General features: G+C 39.9%; 1 protein-coding gene across 1 annotated transcript; it reads left to right on the forward strand.

Annotated features, from left to right (window-relative positions):
- The first annotated feature begins 375 nt into the window (after positions 1–375).
- On the forward strand, positions 376–21,202 carry LOC128711146 (uncharacterized). The gene is made up of 3 exons (XM_053806014.1): positions 376–686; positions 1,108–1,481; positions 21,177–21,202. Exons 1-3 carry the CDS (start codon positions 376–378, stop codon positions 21,200–21,202), a joined length of 711 nt encoding a protein of 236 aa, XP_053661989.1.
- Positions 21,203–25,139: the final 3,937 nt, after the last annotated feature.

Below are 25,139 nucleotides of genomic sequence, written 5' to 3' on the forward strand. Positions count from 1 at the left end.
CAGACCATTAACTAAACGAAAAGGAAATCATAGAGCTTGTGATACACCGTAAGTCTCGATGTTGTTTAGAGTCAACATGAGAGTGTGTGTCAACCGGGATGAAGCACGTCGGAGTGGAAACCGTACTTAATCTCCACTCACAGGTGACAGGGACTGCCACCAGGTGATGTGTGCGTTCAGTTCAGATTGCTGAACACCAGACCAACGATCGGACGTTGAGGGTCTCCGTCCTAAGAAAAGTTTTAACCGTTGTTTGTAAAATCGTATATTCATTGTGTTTTATGTAATAAATTGTATCGTGTAATCAAAGATACAACAGTGGCGACGAGGACGACTTAATCTGCGGACTGCAAGTAACCAATATCAAGCAACGGCATGAATTTCAACGATGACGCGCGGCAGCCATTGCAAAACGGTCAAGAGCAGCAGCAACGGGTCAACAACCCGATGGAGCCGAGTGTTGGCTGGCTTCAGGAGCTGTTTAGGAGACAGCAGGAAATGATCGTGCAACAGCAGCAAGCGTTCATGGTGCAGCAAGAAAAGCTGATAAGCAACGTTCTTGCGGCCGTTACAACCCAGGAGAAACCCGTGAGTGCGGAGCAAATCGTCGATCTACTAGCCGGAAACATCAAAGAGTTTTGCTACGATCCCGAAATGAAGGTTACGTTCGCCGGATGGTACGCGAGGTACGAGCCGCTCTTTGAAAAGGATGCAGTAAAGCTCGACGACGATGCGAAAGTTCGGTTACTCCTACGAAAGCTTGGGCTGGCCGAACATGAGAGATACTGCAGCTACATCATGCCTAGGAAAGTGAATGATTTCAACTTCGAGACCACAGTGAGGAGTATGAAAGTGCTGTTTGGCTCCCAAGAGTCAAAAGTGAGTCAACGTTTCAAGTGCTTGCAGCTTAGTAAGAATGCTACGGAGGATTATGTTATGTTTGCGTGTCGTGTGAAAAAATACACTGTTGAAACAGAGCTAGCAGGACTGTCTGAGGAAGCTCTTAAGTGCCTAATATTCGTGTGTGGATTAAAGGACGAAAAAGACTCAGACATACGTATGCATTTATTGCGTAGGATTGAACGTTCCTTTGAAATCGGTTTGCAGTAAGGTGAATTTGGCGCAAATATCCAGCGGCAGTCTGAGGGAGAAATTTCCAAGGCTGTTTTCGAACGAGCTTGGATGCTGTACAAAGGCGAATGTTCAGCTCAAGCTGAAGAAAGGAGCGACTCCTGTGTTTCGGCCGAAGCGTCCAGTGGCGTATGCTGTGTTGCAGCAAGTAGAAAGTGAGCTGGAAAGGCTGGAGGAAGAAGGTATCATCACGAAGGTGGATTTTTCGGAGTGGGCAGCGCCAATTGTAGTGGTGCGGAAAGCAAATGGTACCATAAGGATTTGTGGCGATTATTCAACGGGTTTGAATAACATGCTGATGCCTCATCAGTATCCGCTGCCATTGCCAGAGGAGATCTTTGCCATTCTAAGTAAGTGCGCATTGTTTAGTCAGATTGACCTCTCCGACGCTTTCTTGCTGGTAGAGGTAAATGAAGAGTACCGTTAGCTGCTAACCGTTAATACGCACCGAGGGTTGTATCGATACAATAGACTTCCACCAGGAGTGAAGGCAGCGCCAGGTGCCTTCCAACAGATTATGGACACGATGTTGGCTGGACTGGTGGGAGTAGCAGCATATATGGATGACATTGTTGTAGGCGGGGAAGATGAGGCAACTCATGCACAAAACCTAAATGCAGTTTTAGGAAGGCTTGAAGAATATGGATTCACTATACGAGAGAGCAAGTGTAGTTTCAACAAGGAACAGATCAAGTGTCTGGGTCATCTGATAGATGAGAAAGGATTTCGGCCAGATCCTGATCCTGATCCCGGAAAGATTATAGCCATAACGAAATTGCCGCCCCCTACAGATGTTACAGGAGTGCGATCATTCGAACATCGAAGTTTGGAAATGCCGATGTGCTATCTCGATTGATTGCAAGACATGATAGACCGGAAGAGGATGTCGTTATTGCGAGTATAGAAATAGAGAACGACGTACGGTCGATTGTTAGCAGTGTTAGTAAGGCTATACCACTAAAGTTCTGTGATGTAGAACGTGAAACAAAAAAGGATCATCGATTGCAAAAAGTGCGTGAGTACATGCAAAATGGGTGGCCGATGTTAGAGCTAGACGATTGGGAGCTGAAGAATTTCCGGTCAAGACGTGATTCGTTATCGACGTACGGTGATACTATTCTTTTCGGAGAAAGGGTAGTAATTCCTTTATCGCAAAGGGATCAGCGTTTGAAACAGCTTCATCGGGGGCATGAAGGAATGGAAAGGATGAAGCCGCTCGCCCGCGGTTATGTATATTGGCCTGGTTTAGACAAGGAAGTAGAAGAGCTGGTCAAATCGTGTCATTCATGCACATTAGCAGCTAAAACACCAGCACATAGTTCACCAGTACCATGGCCTGAAGGGAGCGCACCGTGGCAAAGGGTGCATGGAGATTTTGCAGGCCCGATAGATGGAGAGTATTTTCTCTTGGCTGTTGATTCCTTTTCGAAGTGGCCAGAAGTAATCCAAGCAACTAGCATTTCGTCGGGGACAACGTTTGGCTTATTACGCAACATGTTTGCGCGGTTTGGTATGCCTGCAGTGCTGGTTAGCGATAACGGTACCCAATTTACGAGTGCAGAATTTGGTGATTTCTGCAACACAAATGGCATAGAACATCTACGCACGACTCCTTTTCACCCCCAGTCGAACGGACAAGTAGAGAGGTTTGTGGATACTTTTAAGAGAGCATTCAGCAAATTCAAGGAAAACGGATGTACGGTAAAGGAAGCAGTCGACATGTTTTTATTAACATAGGAGAAGCACACCAAGCAAGCTGCTAGAGTATAAAACACCTGCAGAAGTAATGTTCTCACGCAAAATACGCACGTGTATGGAGTTAGTGAAACCCCCGAAATAAAACCAGTTCCATGTATAAACTCCAAGGTCCAATGCAGAGAATTTAAAGAGCGAGATCCTGTGTATGTAAAGCTGTATCGTAGAAACAAATGGACATGGGTTTTAGGAGAAATCACCCAGCGAGTTGAAAAGGTGATGTATGAAGTAAGGATAGAAGATGGTAGGAAAATGCGATCACACATAAACCAAATGCGCCAAAGAAGCCTATCCAACAATCAGGGTGATCTAAAGGCGTCTACCCAGACATCCCCAGCAGCAGGTAGTGCAACGATTTCACCAGTACCGCCTCCACGCCGTTCTTCACGAGTTCGAAGACCTGTACAGTGGATGGCAGCGTACCAACGGTATTAAGAAGGGGGGATGTCAACATGAGAGTGTGTGCCAACCGGGATGAAGCACGTCGGAGTGGAAACCGTACTTAATCTCCACTCATAGGTGACAGGGACTGCCACCAGGTGATGTGTGCGTTCGGTTGACACACTCAAGGAGAACGGTCTTTTAGATAGCTGAACACCAGACCAACGATCGGACGTTGAGGGTCTCCGTCGTAAGAAAAGTTTTAACCGTTGTTTGTAAAATCGTATATTCATTGTGTTTTATGTAATAAATTGTATCGTGTAACCAAAGATACAACATTTAGTTACTTTTTTTGGTCGTCATTTCGGTCTCACCACCTACTGGTTATGTTTATACTTTTATTCGAAAAGGCTGTGTTCAAATTGAAAAACTTTAAATAGTCACGTGCAATATCTACGCGATAATTTCATCCATCTATCATTTTTTTTTTCTTATTTGCTTTGTACTAAAATGCAAAAAATCTACAACAAATTATTTTTTCATCATAAACAATCCATGAAATGATTGTTAATCAAAGCCTAAAACCTAAAAAACGAAGAAAATAACTAGCACATTGTGAAAAATGTTGACTATGGAATAACCAGTCATTTTGACCGGTCGCGGCAGAGTTGCAAGCGTCAAAGTGGCGATAGTATTAATGTTAAATTTAAAAATTCTGATGTGTGTGAAAAATCTTGTACAAGTTTTCTGAACCAATCGACTATTGGTAGACTGAAATGTAATGATTATACTGAGTCTGAAATCCTCCAGGCACACTTGTGCAATATTAGAAGACCAGCATATTATTTACTCTCGATATTTTCGTTCTAGTTTAATATAACTCAAATTTACGAAACCATATTCTAACGTGAAACGTACTAACGACTAGAACATTGTCGCAAAACTTTGAAAATTATGTATAATACTTTTTTTGGCGTATATAACGACCTCCTTTTAGTTCGAAAAGGATCAAAGTCAAACTCAGAGGGACGTTATACACCAGTAGTAACTTTTCAATTATGGCACTGAGGACAATGCTATTTATACAGATAGTAATGGCTATTAATAATTATTATTATCTTAATCGTAACATTGACGATTGCATAAATGATTATGTGCTTGAAAACATCGGTGAGGACGAAATGGAGCAATAATGTGAATTGTAATGTTAATTATGCTTTATAATAATAATATTTTTTATGCTGAGGAAAAAAATAAAAAAAAACTTTTTTCCAAAAACATAAAAGAATTCATCAGGGGGGTCGTTATACACGCTAAATACGGTATTTGACATTAACGGAATTTTCCATATTGTTAAAACTACGCAATGTGGAACGGCACGGTGGCATAATGGTAACGGCGCCGGTCTTTACACCAATGGACCAGACCAAAATCCCATTCGGGCCAATCCCCCGTAACAAGAACTGACGATTCTGCTACATGGTAAAAAAGTCGATACGCAATATGCATCGATATGCAATAAATCAAATATTCAATTACAATAAAATAAAAAATCAAACAGCGTGCTAAATATAATACAACTTGCTTTTCGTATGCTACTTGGCTTAACAGACTTAACAAAAACACGTTTGTAATACAAAGGACGTTACATAAAGACACATATATTCTTACTTGTTGTAGCAGGGATATAGAATATATTAAGATGCGCATCATGTTTACAAAGCATCGAAAATAATACAAGTAATACGAGATTTTGAACGACTTATTTTCGTATCTTTAAGCTGGCTTAACATTTCTAAATCTACACTCGAAATTCTAAACATTTAATAAGCCCCTTTGATTAAACATCTATGTTGAAATGTTGCGTGGTTGGATTGTTTGCTCATAAACATTTTGAGCAATTGAAGCTTTCTTATTTTTCGTTGGAGATGTTTAATACAAATTCATTTGAAAACATATTTAATTTTTCTTAGACATATTGAGAAAGGGACATTAATCAATGATTTGTCTATCTTTTTTTTTCTATTTCACGCATACTGCAAAATATTTGTTTGTTTATTTGTCAGTACAACATATTCTGGTGAACACTTTTAGAGTTAAAATATTTGAATCAGAAGAATTACCGAACACTGATCTGTGGAAGTAACTTGATAGTGCTGCTGCTAATTGAACAAGCTGTTGTTGATGGTTGCAGATATTTGCTGAATTTTTCTTTCATAGTACTAACAAGAACAATGAATTCACCTTGCTTATTACTGAAATCACCATGCATTGATGAACAGTACGCATATTACACGTCACACAAAATAAGTAACAAATTTTCCAAGATACGTATTGCGCTAGAGACAATTAGAGCCATATTGAAGAATTGGAACGCCCACAATAGCCGTTGTCACACGCACAAGAGTCACATTCTAATCTTGTGCAGTGGTCAGCAGCTGTAATGAACTTCGTCAATTTTAGCTTTGGAATACGCTGTCGTTTAAACTTATTTTAGAAGAAGAAAATGACAAATTTATATTATTTCTTCTCGAGTTGCTCATAGAAAATAAGATTAATGTAATTAATTTGTGGCGTCCTAAATTAGGAATGAAAAATACACAGCTTTCTTAACAACTTTAACGTAGAATCAAATTAACGGTTCATCGATGCTTTTGAATCACTTTTAATGCATCATTGCAGGTTTTGCATAACTGACAATTCTGATTTAACATTTAGCAACCGCATGCTCACAGAAAAATAATCCAACACTTAGTAAATTTGACACCAACATAATTGGACGTTAATGACTCAATAGCACATAGTCGCATTCCGCACCACTATTCTCTTAAAGCGAACTGTTTCAAGGAACTAGCGAACCAAAACTGAAAGCCAATACCCACTACTCAGACCTTTTATAATTGTCCCATGTGGTACTACCACACACACACACACACACACACGATACGTGTACAATGTGCTATCTAATTATACCCAACCGATCGTGTTCGTGTCTCCCTTACCATTCTTGTCACATTTCCATCATTTTTTCGTATCCTCCTAAGCCGTTAGAATCGTTTTGGAGTTACGACGATATTTTTTTAGATATTATTTACTGGGATAGATATTATTTATTTTATTTACTAATTCTTTGTATTATTTAATGTTGATAACAAACATGCCATGTTTACAACTACAGCATAACACAACTTAAGGATAGAATATAACATTTTGCAAAAGTGTCATAAACGTGCAAAATAACTCGCAGTCTTTATATAGCTGGAATTACTGTGATATTTTTAAATGTTTTAATGTTGTTATCAACTATTTAACGAATTTCTAACGTTCGTCCATTATTTTCATCTTCATTGATAGTTGCATAGGTGATATGTTATTACGGTAATATTTTTATTGCTTATCATTAACACGGTAAATGCCTTTATCCTGATTTTAAAATATTTTTTTAAATCAAATTTTTGTAAATTTTTTTTTTGTATTATTTTAGAACTAATAGGAATACAGTATTATTCTAAAATATGTTGTCACCAAATATAGGCTCGTCTACACTTAAATCAGTCAACTGATCCTAAAGCCATAGCAACGATAAACTTGTTGTGTGAGTGTAGTCTGAATTTTACAGTCTGTTTGGTTAAACATACAAGTATATAAGACTTCCCCTTTCCATGCTGCTGTATTGACGGATACGATTGAACATAGAGCTTAAAAATCCGAGGGTCATCACATTACCATCACTCTGTTATTGCCGAGAGAAGCCACTTTCCTGGTGTGACTATGTCATTGCCCTGTACAATCGTTTAATTTAATATCGATAGGCAGACTCAGGAGGTTCGCGTGCAGGTTGAGCCCACAGTTTTCTTGCTGTTCGTTTTATGTTTTCTTCAAATACTTTTCTAAATCCTACTGGAAAAGGCATCGCTCACGTAGCTATAGACAATATAGTCCAAGAACTAAAGTAGAATAGGGAGAACACCTTTGGGACTTCGCGTATTTATTTTGTTATGGAAGCCTTCGAAAAGTAACTTTCATTCTTGATGACCGTCTTCCTAACGACTGGCGTTACGTATGAGTTTAGCCAATCATGCACTGGCAGTGTTACTAGTTAGGCCTATGTGTTTGTCAAATCAAATTTTATTCCAGATATATAGACTATTTCGACACTTGGTTCTTTGATATTTTTATTGATATTTTTATTTTAGGATCAATTTTTGGATTCACATTTATTAATTTTCATGATCCTTTTTAAAATAACTAGCATAAAACATAAAATTAACGTGCTTCAATGTTGCTATATTACAATTATGAAATAAATCTATAAAAAGTTCAAGCTATAGATTTTTTTTTCTTTAATGGCACAACAACCTCAAGCGGTCTTGGTCTGCCATTTCCGGCTTTCTTAAACTTCATTTACCCGTAGCTGGATAGTCAGTCCTGCGTACGGGAGATTGGTCTGGATGGGATTTTGGTCCAGTCCGTTCGATTACTCAACTTCTAGATTACTGTTTTTTTTTTTCAATTTCGACTCGCTCCCTCAATAGCTTATTTATTAAAGTTATTCTACGGTGCGTGTATGTTTTACGATATGGGCTTGCGCTTTATCAACATGTCAAAAAGATAAACTTTAGGTACTTTGTTGGGGAAAAAAGACGTAGGACTGTTACTGTTTAGTCTGTAGCAAATTTGTAATTGTATTGTTGCTGGTTTTGTTATCGTTTGTAAAATGTAAATGGTGTAACATATTGTTGAATAATTTGTTATGTTAGCAGTGTGAGTGTTTTTTTCTGATTATTGCAGATAAAATTAAATTGTGTTTGACAACTTGACTATGCTAATTGGTTACATCACAGCTCTTTTAGATAGATTAGGTCAGTATTCTTGTTTTTATTATATTACATTACATATTTTGCATTACATTATATTACCGGAAAATTCAAACTAGGTGTCAAAACCGAGACAAAACTTTTGCTTATGAAAAAGCTGTTATATTGCAAAAAAAAAAACCTTCTGTTTTTGTGATTCCGAATCTTCCGAATCTCTGAATCTGCTCCGAATTGCTGTTTTGAATGTGTCCAACTGAACTGCTGCAGGAATGGTCGATTGATGTTACTGGCAACACTGTTGTTTACAAAATAACCCTCTCTTAACCCGATCGCTGGCAACAACAAAAAAAAACACCCCACTCCTGGCAACCGGGCTACACGGGTAGCCAGAAGGTTTGGGGGAATATAACTTTTGAAACCGTAATCCAATATCGATGCAATGTTAAGATAAAAATTAATTCAACTCTTCTTATTTACACTGCTGTTCATAAGTCGCCATAAGTCTGTTCATCCGTTTTCATGTTATAGTTTTTCAAAGTTGACATGATTTCTTTCAATAAAATGACAAAACATCAACAATAGTTTTGTTAGTTTTCATTACAAAATACTTTTGATAGTTGGAAAAGTTGTGTACCGCGGTTCTGAAGTAATTTTTTAAGAATTTTACTGAAAGTTAGTAAAAATATATAGGAGCTAAAGTTTGAATTAAATCGTTACATAAAACCCATCTTATTGTTAGACTGAATCCCAATGTATAATAAAAAACAAAACGTCAAATTCAAATTATCTTCAGACTTTTAATGGAATGTGGAATGACGGAATGCGATTGCACTCACGGACAGATAGTGTGTTTCACTAAATATTAACATTAATGCGTAAACATTTCCCGGCTACCTTGAAATATCACGATATTTCTAAAACTTAAATCAATCAAGGGCAGGGGGGCTGGTTTGACTACTGGCCGCATTATCGTTTTGTGGTCAGCGGTTCGTAGTGTTCGTACCACCCGTACTACTAGGTCCTTTCCAGGATAGATTGCGGTGATCCTAGCTAGCGGCCACTGAGCTGGAGGGACATTGTCTTCTTTCAAGACAACCACACGTCCTACTTCTATGGTGACTGGTGGCTTGCAATGCTCGGTGGCTCTAGCTTGCAGTGGTTGCAGAGATACCAACGAGCCCAAATACCTTGCAACAGCTTTTGAGTCCGTTGCCAAAGCGTCAACCTGTTGTCTGGAACATCAGTAAGCTGGACGTCAGGAACCATCTGATAGATAGAGCCAAAAAGAAAATGACCAGGGGTCAAGACGTCAACGTCACGAAATCTTCATAGAGTATAGTCACTGCTTGTTCGCAAAGCAAACAGGTTAGTTTTCGGAGACGCAAAAACTGCAAGGCGACAATACTTTTTGGAGCGGTACTAAAAAAAAACCGTACCGTTCTGTACCTTGATTTAAATGCAAATGCATGAATGATATGGTCACTTTATCGGATTTTCGTTATCGGGCTCGATCGATCTTTCGGCGGTTTTCAGTTGATGATACAATTGATTAAGTTAATTTGCTGCTCCCTTGAAGGCGGTTCCGTAATCCGAGTGCATTTCCTTCACTCTTCTTCGTCGAGAGACAAATCTTTGTAGTGCGGCGATAAATGCGGAAGTTGTAAGATCCGTCACTACCTCCATATGTACTGCACGAGTAGAGAAACAAACAAATATGGCTATGTAAACCTTACGTGATACTGCTCGTCGAGCTCTAAAATTGACGTAGAAAGGTCCACAAAAGTCAACTCCGGAAAAGGAAAACGGACGTGTCGGTGTCACTCTTGCTGCAGGCAGATCAGCTACTACTTGTTGAATGAATGATGGTTTCTTCTTAAAGAACCACAGCTCGAATAATTTTCCGAGCACCGAGGATCAAGAAGCGTTGTCTTAACGTAGAAATCATTAACTCAGGATCAGCATGAAGAAGCTTCTTGTGGTATTCTTCCACCAAAACGATAGTTAATCTATGCTTACTAGATAACACTATCGGATTTTTAAATGACACTGCAATCTTCGCCTTGTTGAGTCGACCTCCCACACGGATGAGAGCATTCTCAGTAATTATTGGATTAATCCATCGTAAACTGGATGACCGCGGAATATTTCGTCCTTTTCTAAGCGCGTGCAACACCTCTGGAAACATTTGTTGTTGTTGTAATTTACACAGGGTAGTTTCAACCTTCTGTAACTCGTCTGACGTCAACCATGGAGTGCCAAACTTTTGAACGACATCATGGACAGCCTTTTTAATATGATGATATCCACACTTTGATATAAATCTGAGGCAGTATGCAAATACACGTTGAAGTTTTGTGTAAAAAGAATACTTCGACACTAACTCATCGCAAAACGTAGTGGCTACAATGGCCATAAACATGACCGTAAGGTTGCGAAACTCTTCTATGGAAATAGTCGCTTCATCGATTGAAAACAATCTTGTGGGCCATGCCTCGGAGGGTTCAGATAACCATCCTGGACCGGTCCACCATCTTGATGTGTAGATTATGTCAGCTGGATCCATGCCCCTTGAGATGTCATCTGCTGGATTGGAATATCCGCGATGTGACGGCATTGACTGATGCTTGTGTCCTGAAGGGATTGAGACGGGCGATTGGCCACAAACGTCTTCCATCTAGATCAGTGATGTCAAATTCATTTTGGCTGGCCCGTCAAACGAGGTTTGCTAACAAAAATGATCCTACGGTCCAACTATAAAAATATCACTTCTGTGTTGCAAAACCTGCCTAACCTGCCATTTTTCGTGATTTAAAATAGTAGTTATACAGGGCATTGGTAATATCCCATTTTATTTGGATATACTTAATATTTATGTACACAACACTCATGCAAAGACATTCAAATTCCAAAAATATACACGTAACATGCATTTCTACGATCTAAGCTATTATGTTTCTTAGATACATTTATTTCATTGTAAGTAATTATAGGAAGAAGTTAGTAAGAAAATTTAATTCAGTCGTATTATAGTATCAGTAACAGCAAAGAACTTTAAAAATTATATTTTTCCGTATGTAAATGTTTAACATTAAAAATTTCCTAATTTTCCTGACACCTGCTTTCTCTTATCTTCAACTAACTTTTGATTATTAGGTCTCATTGTGTGGGTGCAAGCAACTTTTAATACACTATTGAGATGATTTTGTGATAATCTGGAATGCATTTTGTTTTTATTAATATTCATTTCTGAAAAAAGTTGTTCGCAAACATATGTTGTACCAAACATTGAAAATATTTTACCAGCTAGTTCAGATAAATGAGAATAATTTGGTACCAAATACGGGAAAAATTCATGCACGTCAAGTAAAATAAATTTCTCTTTAAGGTTCGTATCACTTTGCAAATCTATAAGCTCCAATTGATATTTTTCAGGAACAATTGAGGGATCTATTTGAAACGGTGAACAAATAATACTGAACTCTACTTTAAGTTTTTGAAATATTTCGAATCTCTTTGCAAACTCTATTGTCAGCTCATTAATTTTCTCTATGTATACATTTTTGTTCACCTTAATGATATTCAGTGGGAATGTCCGAAGGTTCCTAAAATGTGAAAAATTATTGTTGATTTTTTTGTGTTTTTAAAAGCATGAGTTTAGTTTGAAATGCCTGAATACTGTCATAGTACTGGGTTACAATTTTTTTGTAACATTAGGTTTAAGCATTCAAATGATAGGTTTATGGTTTATGACATTCAACTATATCTGTTAAAAATGCCAGGTAAGCAACCCAAACTTCTTCGTCCAATTCAACATATGGTTTTCCTTTGCTTTCCATGAAAGATTTAATCTCCTCACGAAGCTCAAAAAATCTTTGTAGCACTTTTCCCTTGCTTAACCACCGAATTCCTGTATAATACGGTAAACCGTGTGAAATTCCTTTTCCAATCCATACCTTAAGGATGTTTTCAAATTGTCGGTGATTTAAACCTTTAGCGCTTATAAAATTGACAGTGCGCACAATCACGTCCATAACATGAATCATTTGAATATTTTTCGCACATAACATTTCTTGATGCAGAATGCAATGAAAAACCCAAACATGTCCTCCATTCATTGATTCTACTTTTTCTTTGATTTTCGTAACAGCACCGTACTTTTTTCCAATCATTGCTGGTGCACCATCGGTAGCTACGCTTACAACACGTGACCAATCCAAACCTATCTTATCTAACGAATCGCGAACTGCGCAAAATATATCCACTGCTGTTGTAGTATTCACCAACGGTGCCAATTGGACAAATTCTTCCATTATATCCAGCGATGCATTTACGCCCCTAATAGATATAGCTAACTGAGCGATATCAGTGATGTCGGTGCTTTCGTCGATAGCAATTGGGACCACCACAAAATCTTTCACTTTTTCCTTCAGTTGATAATCCAGATGAGCAGCAAGTTCTGAAATCCTCTCGGCTACCGTATTTATGAACAAGCTTATAGAGTTCAAGTCATGTCGTTTCTCGGGGTAAATATTTTCTGCAGCTAGTAGTATGCATTGTTTGACGAAATCGCCTTCCGTGAATGGTTTTGATGATATAGCAATTTCATTAGCTATTACGTAACTATCTTTTACTGCACTTTCACTAATTTGTTGTGGTTTGACAAAAAAACATTGTTGTTTTTTCAATTGCAACATCAGCTTCTGATATTCACGAATACTGCGTCTCGTACTGATATTCACGAGAACTGCGTTCATGCCATGAACGGCATCATAGCCTTCTTCATCACGCATCGCAATCATCGGTAACGGTTCAACCGAAAGTTACTTTGGCGGCGCAGTCCGACGACGAATTGGTGTTTCTCGCGACTGCAATAGTTTACATCGAAGATGATTATGGTGCGAAACACAAAGCAAGGGCGCTTCTTGATTCGGGCTCGATGTCAAACTTCATATCGGAATCATTGGTTCGGAAAATCGTGACACCTCGTATGAAGATGAATGTGTGTATTTCATTCATATGGCAACGGAAAAACAATGCACCAGGTGAAAGGTTCGATTACCGTAAATGTTCGATCCAAGGACCTACACTTTGCCACACCGATGAAATTCTTCATCTTGGACACACCTACGGCAGATATTCCGACCAAACCGATTGTCGTTTCTTCATGGAAAATGCCGAATGTGACGCTCGCGGATCCTACTTATCACGTTCTAGGTAAGGTGGACCTCTTCATCGGTGGTAATCCATTTTGGGAGCTTCATACTGGACGCAAGCGATCGTAGGCGCTGGCAAACCTTGGTTATTGGAGACCCAATTGGGATGGGCTGTTTCCGGGAATGCAGTGCATCCATCTCATTCTACAAGAGTATGTCATGTAGCAACGAAGGAAATTTCAATGGAAACAATCATGACACGTTTCTGGGAGAGCGAAACCATCTCTGATGAACCCGCTCTGTCGGTGGAAGAAGACATCTGTGAGAATCATTTCATCGCCAACACATCTCGAGATGATTCAGAAAGGTATGTTGTTAGCTTGCCACACAAATCTAATCCTAGTGTCATTTTAGAAACCTCAAGCACGATCAAGCAGATCGTCGTCTGCTAGCGGTGGAACGGCGCCTGAAGGATAATCCTGAAATGAAAGAAGCATACTCATCATTCATGCAAGAGTATGAACAGTTGGGACACATGAGAATGCTTGACGAGCCAATCGATGAATCGTGTCCACACTACTACTTACCGCATCATGCTGTGGTAAAAGAATCCAGTACTTCCACTAAGGTTCGTGTAGTCTTCGATGCGTCATGTAAGACGTCGTCCGGGTTTTCATTGAACGACTCTCTGCTGGTTGGACCTGTCGTTCAACAAGATATATACACTATAATGCTCCGATTTCGATCCCATGCTGTTGCGCTCACGGCTGACGTAGAGAAGATGTACCGTCAAATCCGTCATCACTCTGCAGATAGAAACTTTCTTCGAATTCGGTACAGAAAAGGTCCGTCAGAACCCATTGCAACATTCGAGCTTCAAACTGTAACTTATGATACCGCATCTGCACCATTCTTGGCCACACGAACATTAAAGCAAATTGCCCATGATTATCAAAAGCAATACCCTCGCGCAGTAAATCCGGTGCTTCGAGATTTTTACGTGGATGATCTATTGACGGGGACTGACGAATTGTCGGAAGCGATCGAGATGCAAAAACAAATTTCCGCCATGTTACAGTCGGCTGGACTCACTTTGATGAAGGAGACATCGAATAATCCTGCGGTACTTCACGGAATCCCTCAGGAGGATTTGGCGTTGCAAACTCCTCGTGAATGGACTAAGGCGCAATTTGTGTCCACTTTGGGACTAATCTGGGAACTGGCTGAAGACAAGATCAGATTTCGCATCGAACTACCACCTGCCGCATCATCGTTAACAAAACGCTTAGTCTTATCATACATCGCTAAGATATTCGACATTCTTGGAGTACTAGGCCCAACGATAGTTCTTGCCAAAATATTTATGCAGCGGTTATGGCCATTCAAGGAAAATGGTGTTACGCTAGATTGGGACAGCGAGCTACCATTGAAGCTTCAACATGAGTGGAATAAGTTTCACTCGTCACTGCACTCTTTGCGGGAGCTGCGCATTCCACGATTCATATCACTCCCCAACACAACTTCCATTCAATTGCACATCTTTGCGGATGCCTCTCGAGCAGCATACGGAGCCTGCTGTTATTTTCGTGCAAAAAATCAGGAAAGAATTTCTGTAAACCTGGTGACCGCGACGTCAAAGGTGGTGTCACTGGCGAATTCTCATTCCATCGCCAGACTCGAGCTCTACGCTGCACGCTTAGCAGTGCAATTGTTACAAATAATCAGTCATTCACTAAACGTTACTATCACCACCGTTTGTTGGATTGATTCGATGACCGTATTACAATGGCTGAACTCTCTTCCTCGTCGTTGGAAGCCCTTTGTCGCCAACAGAGTGGCGCAGATTCAAGAGGAAAGTCGGATCAAATGCTGGAGACACGTTCCTGGAGTGGACAACCCAGCAGATGATATTTCTCGTGGCCTGCTTCCAGATAGACTACTAGCTTCCCATTCCTGGTAGCATGGGCCACAATGGTTATGCCGCAAGGAAGCAGATTGGAAGCTCAGGAAACCCCATCCACAGATGAAATCGTTGACCATGAGGAAGAGAGAGCTTTACTAGTAGTGTCTGCAACATCTTCTACAAACTATTTCGGCAGCCAATACTCCGCACGATTCTCGGATTACTTGAAACTTCGTCGAACGACGGCTTACATTCTACGCTATCTGCGCTGTTTAAAGGAGAGCAATTCGTCGAAATCAGCGGTGACCAGAAAACTTATAACACTTGCAGAACTCATCGCATTGGTTCCATCACTCTCCAGGGGTGAGCTACGTCATGCTGAGGTACGCTTGCCTCAGATGGCTCAGCAAGATTTGTTTCCTGACGATATTCACGCAATCACGAGTGGCAAAGAAATCTCGCGACACTCACGACTAAGATGGCTATCACCTTTCGTTGATCATGCAGGAACATTGCGTGTTGGAGGCCGGCTTCGGAACGCTCAGACGACAGATGACACCAAACATCCGATTTTGTTATCATCGAAACACCGGCTTGCAGCATTACTGGTTCTATGGTATCATCGTAAACTGTTGCATGCTGGACCGCAACTTCTACTTGCCTCACTTCGTCAGCGATTCTGGATACTTGGAGGCCGCAGTTTAGTGAAGTCTACCTTTCATCGGTGTCATCAGTGCTTCAAGAGTAAACCTACGTTAGTGAGACAAACCATCGCTGATTTGCCTACATCGAGAGTGTCACCGACAAGGCCGTTTGCAGTGTGTGGAGTGGACTATTGCGGACCGGTGATGGTCAAATCGACCGTTCGCAATCGAAGTGCAACAAAGGCATACATAGCAATGTTCGTTTGCTTTTCTACAAGAGCAGTACACATCGAATTGGTCAGCGAGCTAACGTCCTTTGCCTTTTTAGCGGCGCTCCGTCGATTTATCGCTCGCAGAGGTATGGGTGCAGAAATTCATTCGGACAACGCTACCACGTTCAAAGGGTTGCACATGAGTTGCATCGGGACTATCAGATGCTGAAGTGTAAGAATTCGGATCGAGAAGAAATTTTCAATTGGTGCGCTAACTACGAGATCCAGTGGAAGTTCATCCCCCCACGGGCCTCATTTCGGTGGAATGTGGGAGGCTGCGGTACGGTCGGCTAAACACCACATTGTGCGGACAATTGGAACGGCAAGCCTCACCCAGGAAGGCTGGTTAACACTGTTGGCTCAGGTTGAGCAATGCCTTAATTCAAGACCACTAATCCCGTTATCTTGCGAACCCACTGATATGGAACCATTGACACCGGGTCATTTCCTAGTAGAGTCAAACATGTTAGCACCACCACAAGTTGATAATAGGAACATTCCTTCAAATCGGTTAAAGGAGTATGAGCTAATTCAGAAACACCTTCAGTGTATATGGGCACGGTGGTACCCCGAATATTTGCAACAATTACAAGCCCGAGCAAAGAATGCTGCACTAAAACCGGTAGATTCTCTCGCCAGGATTCTCCCGGATCCTGATATTGTTCTCGATAATTAGTAGATTGAAATCGATCAACAGGAAGTATTGAAATCGATGATCATCATCATATACATACAGTTTAAGTACACTAGGTCACGCTGTAAAATTATAATATTGTTGATCAATTGAAATTTATAGATGAACCACCATTTGTTAAAATAGTTAAAGAAGTTCCTTCTTTGGTGGCCGGGAATGTTGGAATTATTTGTTTGAATCATTTTGCATGAAAGGTTTCATGAAATGTTTCACGGATTAGACGATAGCGGAATTGCCCTAGATAAGTTTACTGAATTGTAAAAGTTAAGAAAAAGAAGACAACGGAATAAACAGTCGCATACAGAACACGAAAAACGTAGGACAAGCTTTTTGGTTTCGGAAAGGATATACGCACGGATATATAACATTTAGTGATATTTCTCACAAGAGCTAAAACAGAATCGAACAGAACATTCAAGCTGCGCCGATTTAGGTTCTCGGAATAGATATCACAATTGCTACGGTGAGTTATTCGTAGGAAGAGCACATACAGAAAAAAGGTCGATAGCTGTTTGCGCGCAAAGTCGTGGGGAAGTCGAAAGGAAATGAAACTCAACAGCTTTTTGGATTTTAACAGGGATTCAAGAGCATGTTGGTAAACTGTAAAAAGAGTATACACAACAAATACAAATTGTTCAGTTTTCTCGGCTCGACCTCAATCCAATCTATCCGGAATCGATGCTCTCGTTATTCCTTTGCGGGCCGGATTCAAAGACCTCGTGGGCCGGATCCGGCCCGCGGGTCGTATGTTTGACATCTCTGATCTAGATGGTGATGAGTTCAGCCGATGTAAGACTGTAGTTGAATCACTCCAAAACGTAATCTTCGTCGGGGTAAAACGTAGTGCTTTTGTAACCTTGTGGAGTAGTTGGACGTTTAATAAGGAGGCACATAGTTCAAGTTTGGCAATGGTTAGGCGTGATTTGATGGGAGTTAGCTTTGACTTGGCGGTTAAAAGCTGGGTAGATAATCCACGACTGGAGTTGTATCTTACGTAACATGATGATCGATGATGATCCGTAGGCTCGTTCCGAAGCGTCTCCAAATATATGCAACTCGCAATCTTCTACGTCGGTTCCAAGCATGAAGCGGGGAAAATTGAATTGCTGTAATAGACAAACTGTTTGTTAAAACGATTTCCACGAGCCTGAGAGTTTTTTCCGGAAGATGCTTGTCCCAATGAATTAGTTTACCGGTTTCTACATCAATTATACTGCATTAGTGATCTACCCACGCTCTAAGCCAGTTTTTGTATGCGTTTTGACATTTCCAGGCTTATCCGCTTACAGCTCGCCATACAAATGGCAAGCCAAGTTAAGCCTAGGAAAGAAGGATTAGATTGGTTTCTCAATGAAAGTACCCAAAACCCAAACTCGACAAATGTCAAAACAAAGAATTTTGCTAGCTGGTCTGAGCCAGGTTAGGCCATGTTTCCCGTGCGCGAAAAAGGTAAACAAATTCTTTAACGAAAACAACTAAAAAAAGATTATTTTAATAATCAGACTTGTATATTATTTCATTGCATTGAAATTAAAATTAAATTACTAAACTTAAATCGATTTTCCTCAAATTGTAGTTTACAAAAATGAACCCTTGTGTCATTCTTTATGTCAAAATGCTATGTTCTTTACGAATCTGTACAGTGTATCATTCTGTATGACCGGTACCTGGATTATTTGGCAGATACAGGCTTAAAGCTTAAGCTTTCTAACTTTTGGGATGATCCACCCCAGTGTTGGGAAATTCAGATTCAGATTCATGAATCTGAATGAATCTTTGAACTAAATGAATTAATCTGAATCTCTATTCCAAAGATTCATGAAACCTCAAGATTCATGAATCCTCAACCCAAGTGAACCAAAACGCTACTTATGAACCTTGCCCGAGACCACATTAGGACAGCGCAAAGTTTGTCGTAAAGTGGGTCCCGATTCCTCAGCTTTGGACCTTAACGCTTGACAGTAACACTAGCGCTGGGAATCGATCAAAGCCAGAGCAAATTTAGAATCGTTTCGAGACAAAAGAAACATTTCCCCTTCCCTAGGAAGAGATCATAAAAAGGTATCCGCACACACGCTCTCACACACACTTTCTTCTATGCCTGTCTTATTTTACTCTAACTTATCTTTGTATTTTCTACACTGCTCTACCTCCTCTGTGTTCTCTGACTCCTCTTCCGTACTGTTTTGTCTCGTAGGAGATCGTGTGCATTACTACTCTATTCTGCAGTTGAGAATGGATGGATGGTTTTATGCACGGAAGTGGAAGTGCGTGCAGAGTAAAGAGGAGTGTGACAGATATTTTTGCATTCGTATGATTGCACGGATCAGCTGTTGAAAGAACGAGAACAGAACTTTTGTATTATACCATTTGATACCAATTTTCCTCGACGGCGAATCGTTGCGGCCACGGAGTCCCAGTCTGAGGGTTAGCAAACGCGTCGGGTTTTGTTGTATGACCAGCACGTCGATCGATGCGTCGATATGCAACATTGGTTTGAATGCATTTTGGTCATTCGATATGCACTTGCATCAAACGAACAGTATCATCCTTATTGTGTTCAAAATGCAAAGGAAATATACTTAGTCCCCTATGACGCCTATTTATGGCAGGTGCTGTTGTATGCTTTTCTTCTATGCCTCCCTTATGTTCTTATTACGTTCTTGCAATTTTGCTTCAAATAATAGTCGACGGTTGATCAGTTTGAGAATATCATGTTTATTCAATGTAATACACAAAAATAAGAAAAGTTTTGTCGCTAAACATAGATAGTAGATCGCAGAGTGTTGTACGAATGAATAAAAATATACACACGTACACGCGGGGATAACGGTACCGCATACGCACACGGTACAGTGTGGTACAGTACCGAACAAAATAGATAAAGGTGCCGCATAGAGTTATTGTTCAGTAATACGATTGTACCAACAATATTCAGATACCGGTCAAATTCAGATGCCAAGGATAACGCGTGTAATTGTTCGATCCTACATGAGGCAAGTATTGCTCTAATGTAGGGCAGTAGTGTTGAGGCAGGTGTAAAGCAGGTGTTGTGGCAGGTGTATAAACGCTGAGCTTTCTTCGTTTCAGGTGTTGGTTATGATTCGGAAATTCAATCTCTTTGAATGGATCATGATTCAACACTGACTAGTTGTCCTTGCAATCAATCGATTGGTATGAACGTATGCACGGTGGGCGGAGTAGACCACCTAGGGTCGCGAAGAAAGTTGTTACTTCCGGTAATGGTCTGGCCGTACTGTTGGATTGATTTCGAACACAAGAAACAATCCGCGCCGCCAGGCCAGAACTGTAGCAAAAGCCAATAGAAAGTGTATGTTAGTCTTTGGTTAACATTTTTATGCTGGCGATTGACTGTCTCTCTGTGTGGGATAGATCTACAGTTTGAGGTTAGGATCTAAATAGTTATGCTCATCGTTTCTGAGCGCTTTAAGGAGAGTTGGGTCTTCCGTAAAATTTCATCCATAAACAGTCGGAAGGAAATATTTTACCAAAATCTCCAAGCGCTGCTACTGAGTGATTCAGCATATTCGATTCGGATTTCGTTTGATGTTAGGCAAACATTCGTCAACACGAAACATTTTCGTTCCACGCATTTGAAATTGGGTAACATTGTTCATATAGTTAAACATTCTTCATTTTCTATGCGATTTTTACTCATACTCTCATTATTTCGGTCCAACTGTGTTATTACACGAGCGGCAGGCATATATCTGTCAAAGGCTGGTAGAATCCAAAATCAAGTGACGGAGTTTTGCCCCATGTAATAAGCCCTTTATTGTTCATTCCTAGTTCCCTCTCCTCCCCCCTCTACAGTCATAAGATTTTTGGTTATACTTTTTGTTACCCTAAGGTAGTTTATAAGCACAGGGGAAACCTACAGGCAGACCTGTGTAATCAATTGAAATTGAAATTATACCTGTGTGAAGACGTGGAGTGAATCAACCTTCCTGTGGCCATGCCATCCGGCGATACCAATGTGTATTCGAGAGCAAACCATCGGTAGAATGAAGGTCAAAAATATGAGTGGTGATCTGTTTCAAAATTTATCTTCAATGAGGATTGAAAGCTGAAGGATAATGACTAGTACGACCAATCTTTTTAGGAGGCATATCCATAACCCGTTCCTTGTTTCATAACTAGTGATATCCTGTTCTATGCGTGGAACATCTTCTTTGGCAGATTCTTGATCTACTTCATAATTCCAAGGAAGAAGGAATCTAGCGCAATACTTCTAGCGCTAAACATTTACTGCGGAATGCTAAAGAATCGTCGGCTACTCGAGAAGTGTCAGCATTTTGTACCGCGCAACGAAAGATCTGCGCAAAACGTGCGGACTGCAAAGTGCTAATACGCGTGCGTACATTAAATGAGCATAACAACTCTGCAATGTTTCTTATATTTTTAGTTACCGATGTATCGGTGCAGAGCTAATCTACGATCAAAAAGTTGGGTTAAAACAAGGCAAATCGTGTGGAGCAATTGCATTATCACATGGGATCACACACTACTTCATACTCACAAAACGTTCAGCTGGAGGATTCGCCTATGTGTGACGGAGAAGAAAGACATATGCGAGCAGAACACTCTCATTAAACCCACCTACACATACAAAACCGATGTGCGCTACGTGTACAGGTATGCGAGAGTTACCGCGGAGAAGTTTGCAATTGAGGGGAAAATCAATCTAATCGACCCAAGTTTCGAAGCGTGTTACCATTCCGAAATAGCGGTTAGAGTGAGCCCTTTGAGGTTTCGCATGACGTCGGGTCTAAATGTTTTGTTTGGGCAAGATTCATGAATCCTCGAGCTTCACGAATCCTCGAGACTCATGAATTCTTGAGATTCATGAATCCTCAAAGATTCATGAATCCTCAAAGATTAATGAATCCTCGAGATTCATAAATCTTCGAGATTCATGAATTCTCAAAGATTCATGGATCCCAGAGATTCATGAATCCCTTCGGAAACATAATTTTGAACTTTTTTCAATAATTTTTTTCGTCCGAAACAAGAAATTTTATACAGATGAGGTTATTATTAGTACTTTTAGCATTACCACTAGCTTCCTTAAACTAATCGAGCTAAATTTTATTCCAGTGACCTTTGCGTTACCCTTAGAGTAATCTCATTGTGTTGCGTTTTTGAAAACTAAAAATATTTCGATTGTTTAAAGAATAAATATAATGAAATAAATCGTTGCTTCAATGCAAAGAAAATTGACACGTGCGCTCTTTTATATGCTGCCCTGATCTCGTGGCTCTACTGCACCCACACCACATACCGTACTAATTTTCTGTTACTCGGACCGGAATTCCTTCAACATAGGTGAATGACGGCGCAGTGCGTTTTTGTACATTAGCTTATTAGCGGATTTATTGACGCCCCGTACATTCTTGAAAGTATAAACTTCCAGACTCGTAGTAGGAATTTAAGACCAAGGCCAGTTTTTAAGGCATTGCGAAGTTACGGTCACTAGAAAAAAATTCAGTTCGATTAGTTTAAGCATTATAGCTTTAAGAGTGCTGCTAAAAATAGTTCAGTGCTAATAATAACTTCATCTGTAGAAATGTATTGTTTTGCATTCAAAAATAAGAAAAAAAAACAGCCCATAACAATGTTTCCGGAGAGATTTATGAATCTATGAGGATTCATGAATCTCTAAGGATTCATTCAATCTTTGAGGATTATTGAATCTCTGGGGATTCATGAATCTTGAGGATACATGAATCTCTGGGGATTCATGAATCTTGAGGATACATGAATCTCGAGAATTCATGAATCTCAAGGATTCATGAATCTCAAGGATTCATGAATCTCGAGGATTCATGAATCTCGAGGATTCATGAATCTCTGAAGATTCTTGAATCTCTGATGATTTATGAATCGTTAGAGAGTCGACTTCTGATTTGAATGAATCCTCGTTAAAGATTCATATTAATGACTCTTTGCAAAAGATTCATTAAGCACAATACTAAACTCCATGCTTGCTGCATCATTAGCTTGGCCTTCCACATGACAGGATCAATCAACCACAAATCAAATAATTGTGCGACTGAAATAGGAGCTGACGCTTCGTAGTTTGCGATTTGCGCGTTGTGATGTTTGATGTTATAGCTGAATGTATCTTGTTGTGGGTTCCATAGTAGTGACTGGATTGTCTTGTAAGAGCTCCAAACGTCTAGGAGATACCAATTTTTCCTCCGTAATAGCTTCCAATACCTGTTTCTCATTTGACGCCCATTTCCTCAAACTGAACCCATATTGCTTCAATAAACTCAGTTCTCTCTCCGACTCCAACGAGTACACAAGCATAATATCGAGTCTTCCTCAGCGAAGAGTAGAATAATTGCAGTAACTAAGCATAATGAAGAAGTACGAAAGCGAAACCCAAACCAATAGCGACAGTGGTCGCGCGACCTACCAACATGGGTCGCGGCAAAGTAACTGGAAAATAAATTAATGTTAAAATCCCTTCATCAAAATTCCACCGCTTGGAGCGGATGAGCACCGAACAAATAAAAATAATGACGCCAAACACGTTTGCATTACTAGAAGACAAAGAAAATCGTCCGATGGATACACAAAACATCAGCAAACAATATCCCAGTGGGGAAAATTGTACGCAAATCCATACAAAAAAAATAGGGTCGGTTAAGGGCCGATTTGAGGACCATTATAAGAGTTTACTAGGCCCACTCACACGGCCAAGCGCTGTCATTGTGTGCGTGTGTTGCGCCGCTGCTGCCGTGCTTCTCACTACTACATCCGTATTACTCTAGGCGTGCTTTCGGATGGATTGAAAAGTGACCCTCAAGAATATTTTGGCTTAATGCGAAATCGATCGCACATTTTATTGTTTTTTTTACATAATTGCACTTAATATATTCAACTCTTGTTACCTTTAATTATGCTGGTTATTGCAATAGTGAATTGTGATCAGGTGCGGCGCAAACTGAAGATGAATACTGTTTCCACACTGCTTCACAAGGAACTTTTCAATCCTTTCGTTTCGGCTGGTGACATGGGCAGATCCCCAGCATTGTCATCAAATGGAGACGGCTTAGTACCAGCACACAAACTGAAATACGTTAATTACGAGGGTAATCATCCGGCGAATTTTGTTGGTGGTGTTTAGTCAATAATAGGGGCATATCATACCGGCTCTAACTCATCAATTGACTAATTTAAGAATGACATAAAGAAATTAACCAAAATGAGGAACGATTTTCTATTATGCGGAGACTTAAATGTTCGATACAAAATGTGGAACTGTGCTTCCATAAATTCTGATTGACAAAGATTATTTGAAGAACTACAGAAACGACAATTTTCCATTTGCTTCCCTGATACACCAACTCACTTTCCTGCCGATTCATCCTGTAATCCTTCTACTATAGACATCACACTTCACACACACTTCACACACTAGAAACTTCAATAAACTTTTCATCCGATTATTTACCTGTATCGTTCTCAGTGCTTAAAAAACACCCAGTCTTGAACCCGACAAACTGTTGCGTGACTATAGCAAAGCAAACTGGCCTATATTTAAACAATACATTAATTCTGGAAAAAAAAAACAACACAAATTTCCCTCAACAATATACAAATCCACAAACAAATAGACAACTTGATTGAAAAAAACACATTACAAAAAAAAAAAAGTTGATTCTCGTTTTCAAAAACAATGACCAAGCTCTTATTACTTCAAGAGTAAGATGTGAGGTGAATGTGTTCGAATCTGGTCATAAAATAACCAGCAGCACCATAAGTCCAATTGAACGGGAAGTCAAAAGTCAAAATTTCGGTTCGCATTTCTCGCAAAACAAAACTACCAAAGGAAATCAAGTTATTCAAACCTAAAGATATTTCAAAAATTATTAACCGATTGATAACGGAAAAATGAACGGGTTTCGATAAAATAAACAACAACGCTCTCAAAACGCTTCCAAGCCATTACATGTATATTCCTAAATGCAATCTTTAATGGATGCTTTTTTTCGTTAAAACGGCCTGGCCGTATCGACTTAATTTTACACGTAGCCGAATTGTCAGTCCTTGCTACGGGGGATTGGTCCGAAAGAGGTTTTGGTCCGGTCCGTTCGTGTGAAGACCGGCGGCGCTACCATCATGTCCCCGGGCCGCCCCTAAATGAATGCTTTTAACTTTTCTACTTTCCAAATACATGGAAAATAGCTAAAGTATTGCTATACCAAAACCAGGAGAAGACCACAGTCATCCCCATGATTATAGATCTATTAGTCTACTTAGCTGTTAGCTGTTTAGCTGTGTTGTTGGGTAAAGTTTTCGAACAACTTTTAGAATATCTTAGCACACAACCAATAATAGTATACTATTTTTAAGTCAA

The sequence above is a fragment of the Anopheles marshallii genome, chromosome X (assembly GCF_943734725.1).
Source record: "Anopheles marshallii chromosome X, idAnoMarsDA_429_01, whole genome shotgun sequence".
Classification (NCBI taxonomy): domain Eukaryota; kingdom Metazoa; phylum Arthropoda; class Insecta; order Diptera; family Culicidae; genus Anopheles; species Anopheles marshallii.

What these genes read in the sequence shown, in the direction of transcription:
- LOC128711146 (XM_053806014.1), top strand. Translation starts at nt 376, where the DNA reads ATGAATTTCAACGATGACGCGCGGCAGCCATTGCAAAACGGTCAAGAG. An exon ending in TTCGCCGGATGGTACGCGAG is followed by an intron (nt 687 to 1,107) that starts GTACGAGCCGCT and finishes ATCGGTTTGCAG; the next exon opens with TAAGGTGAATTTGGCGCAAA. An exon ending in GGAGATCTTTGCCATTCTAA is followed by an intron (nt 1,482 to 21,176) that starts GTAAGTGCGCAT and finishes TTATATTTTTAG; the next exon opens with TTACCGATGTATCGGTGCAG.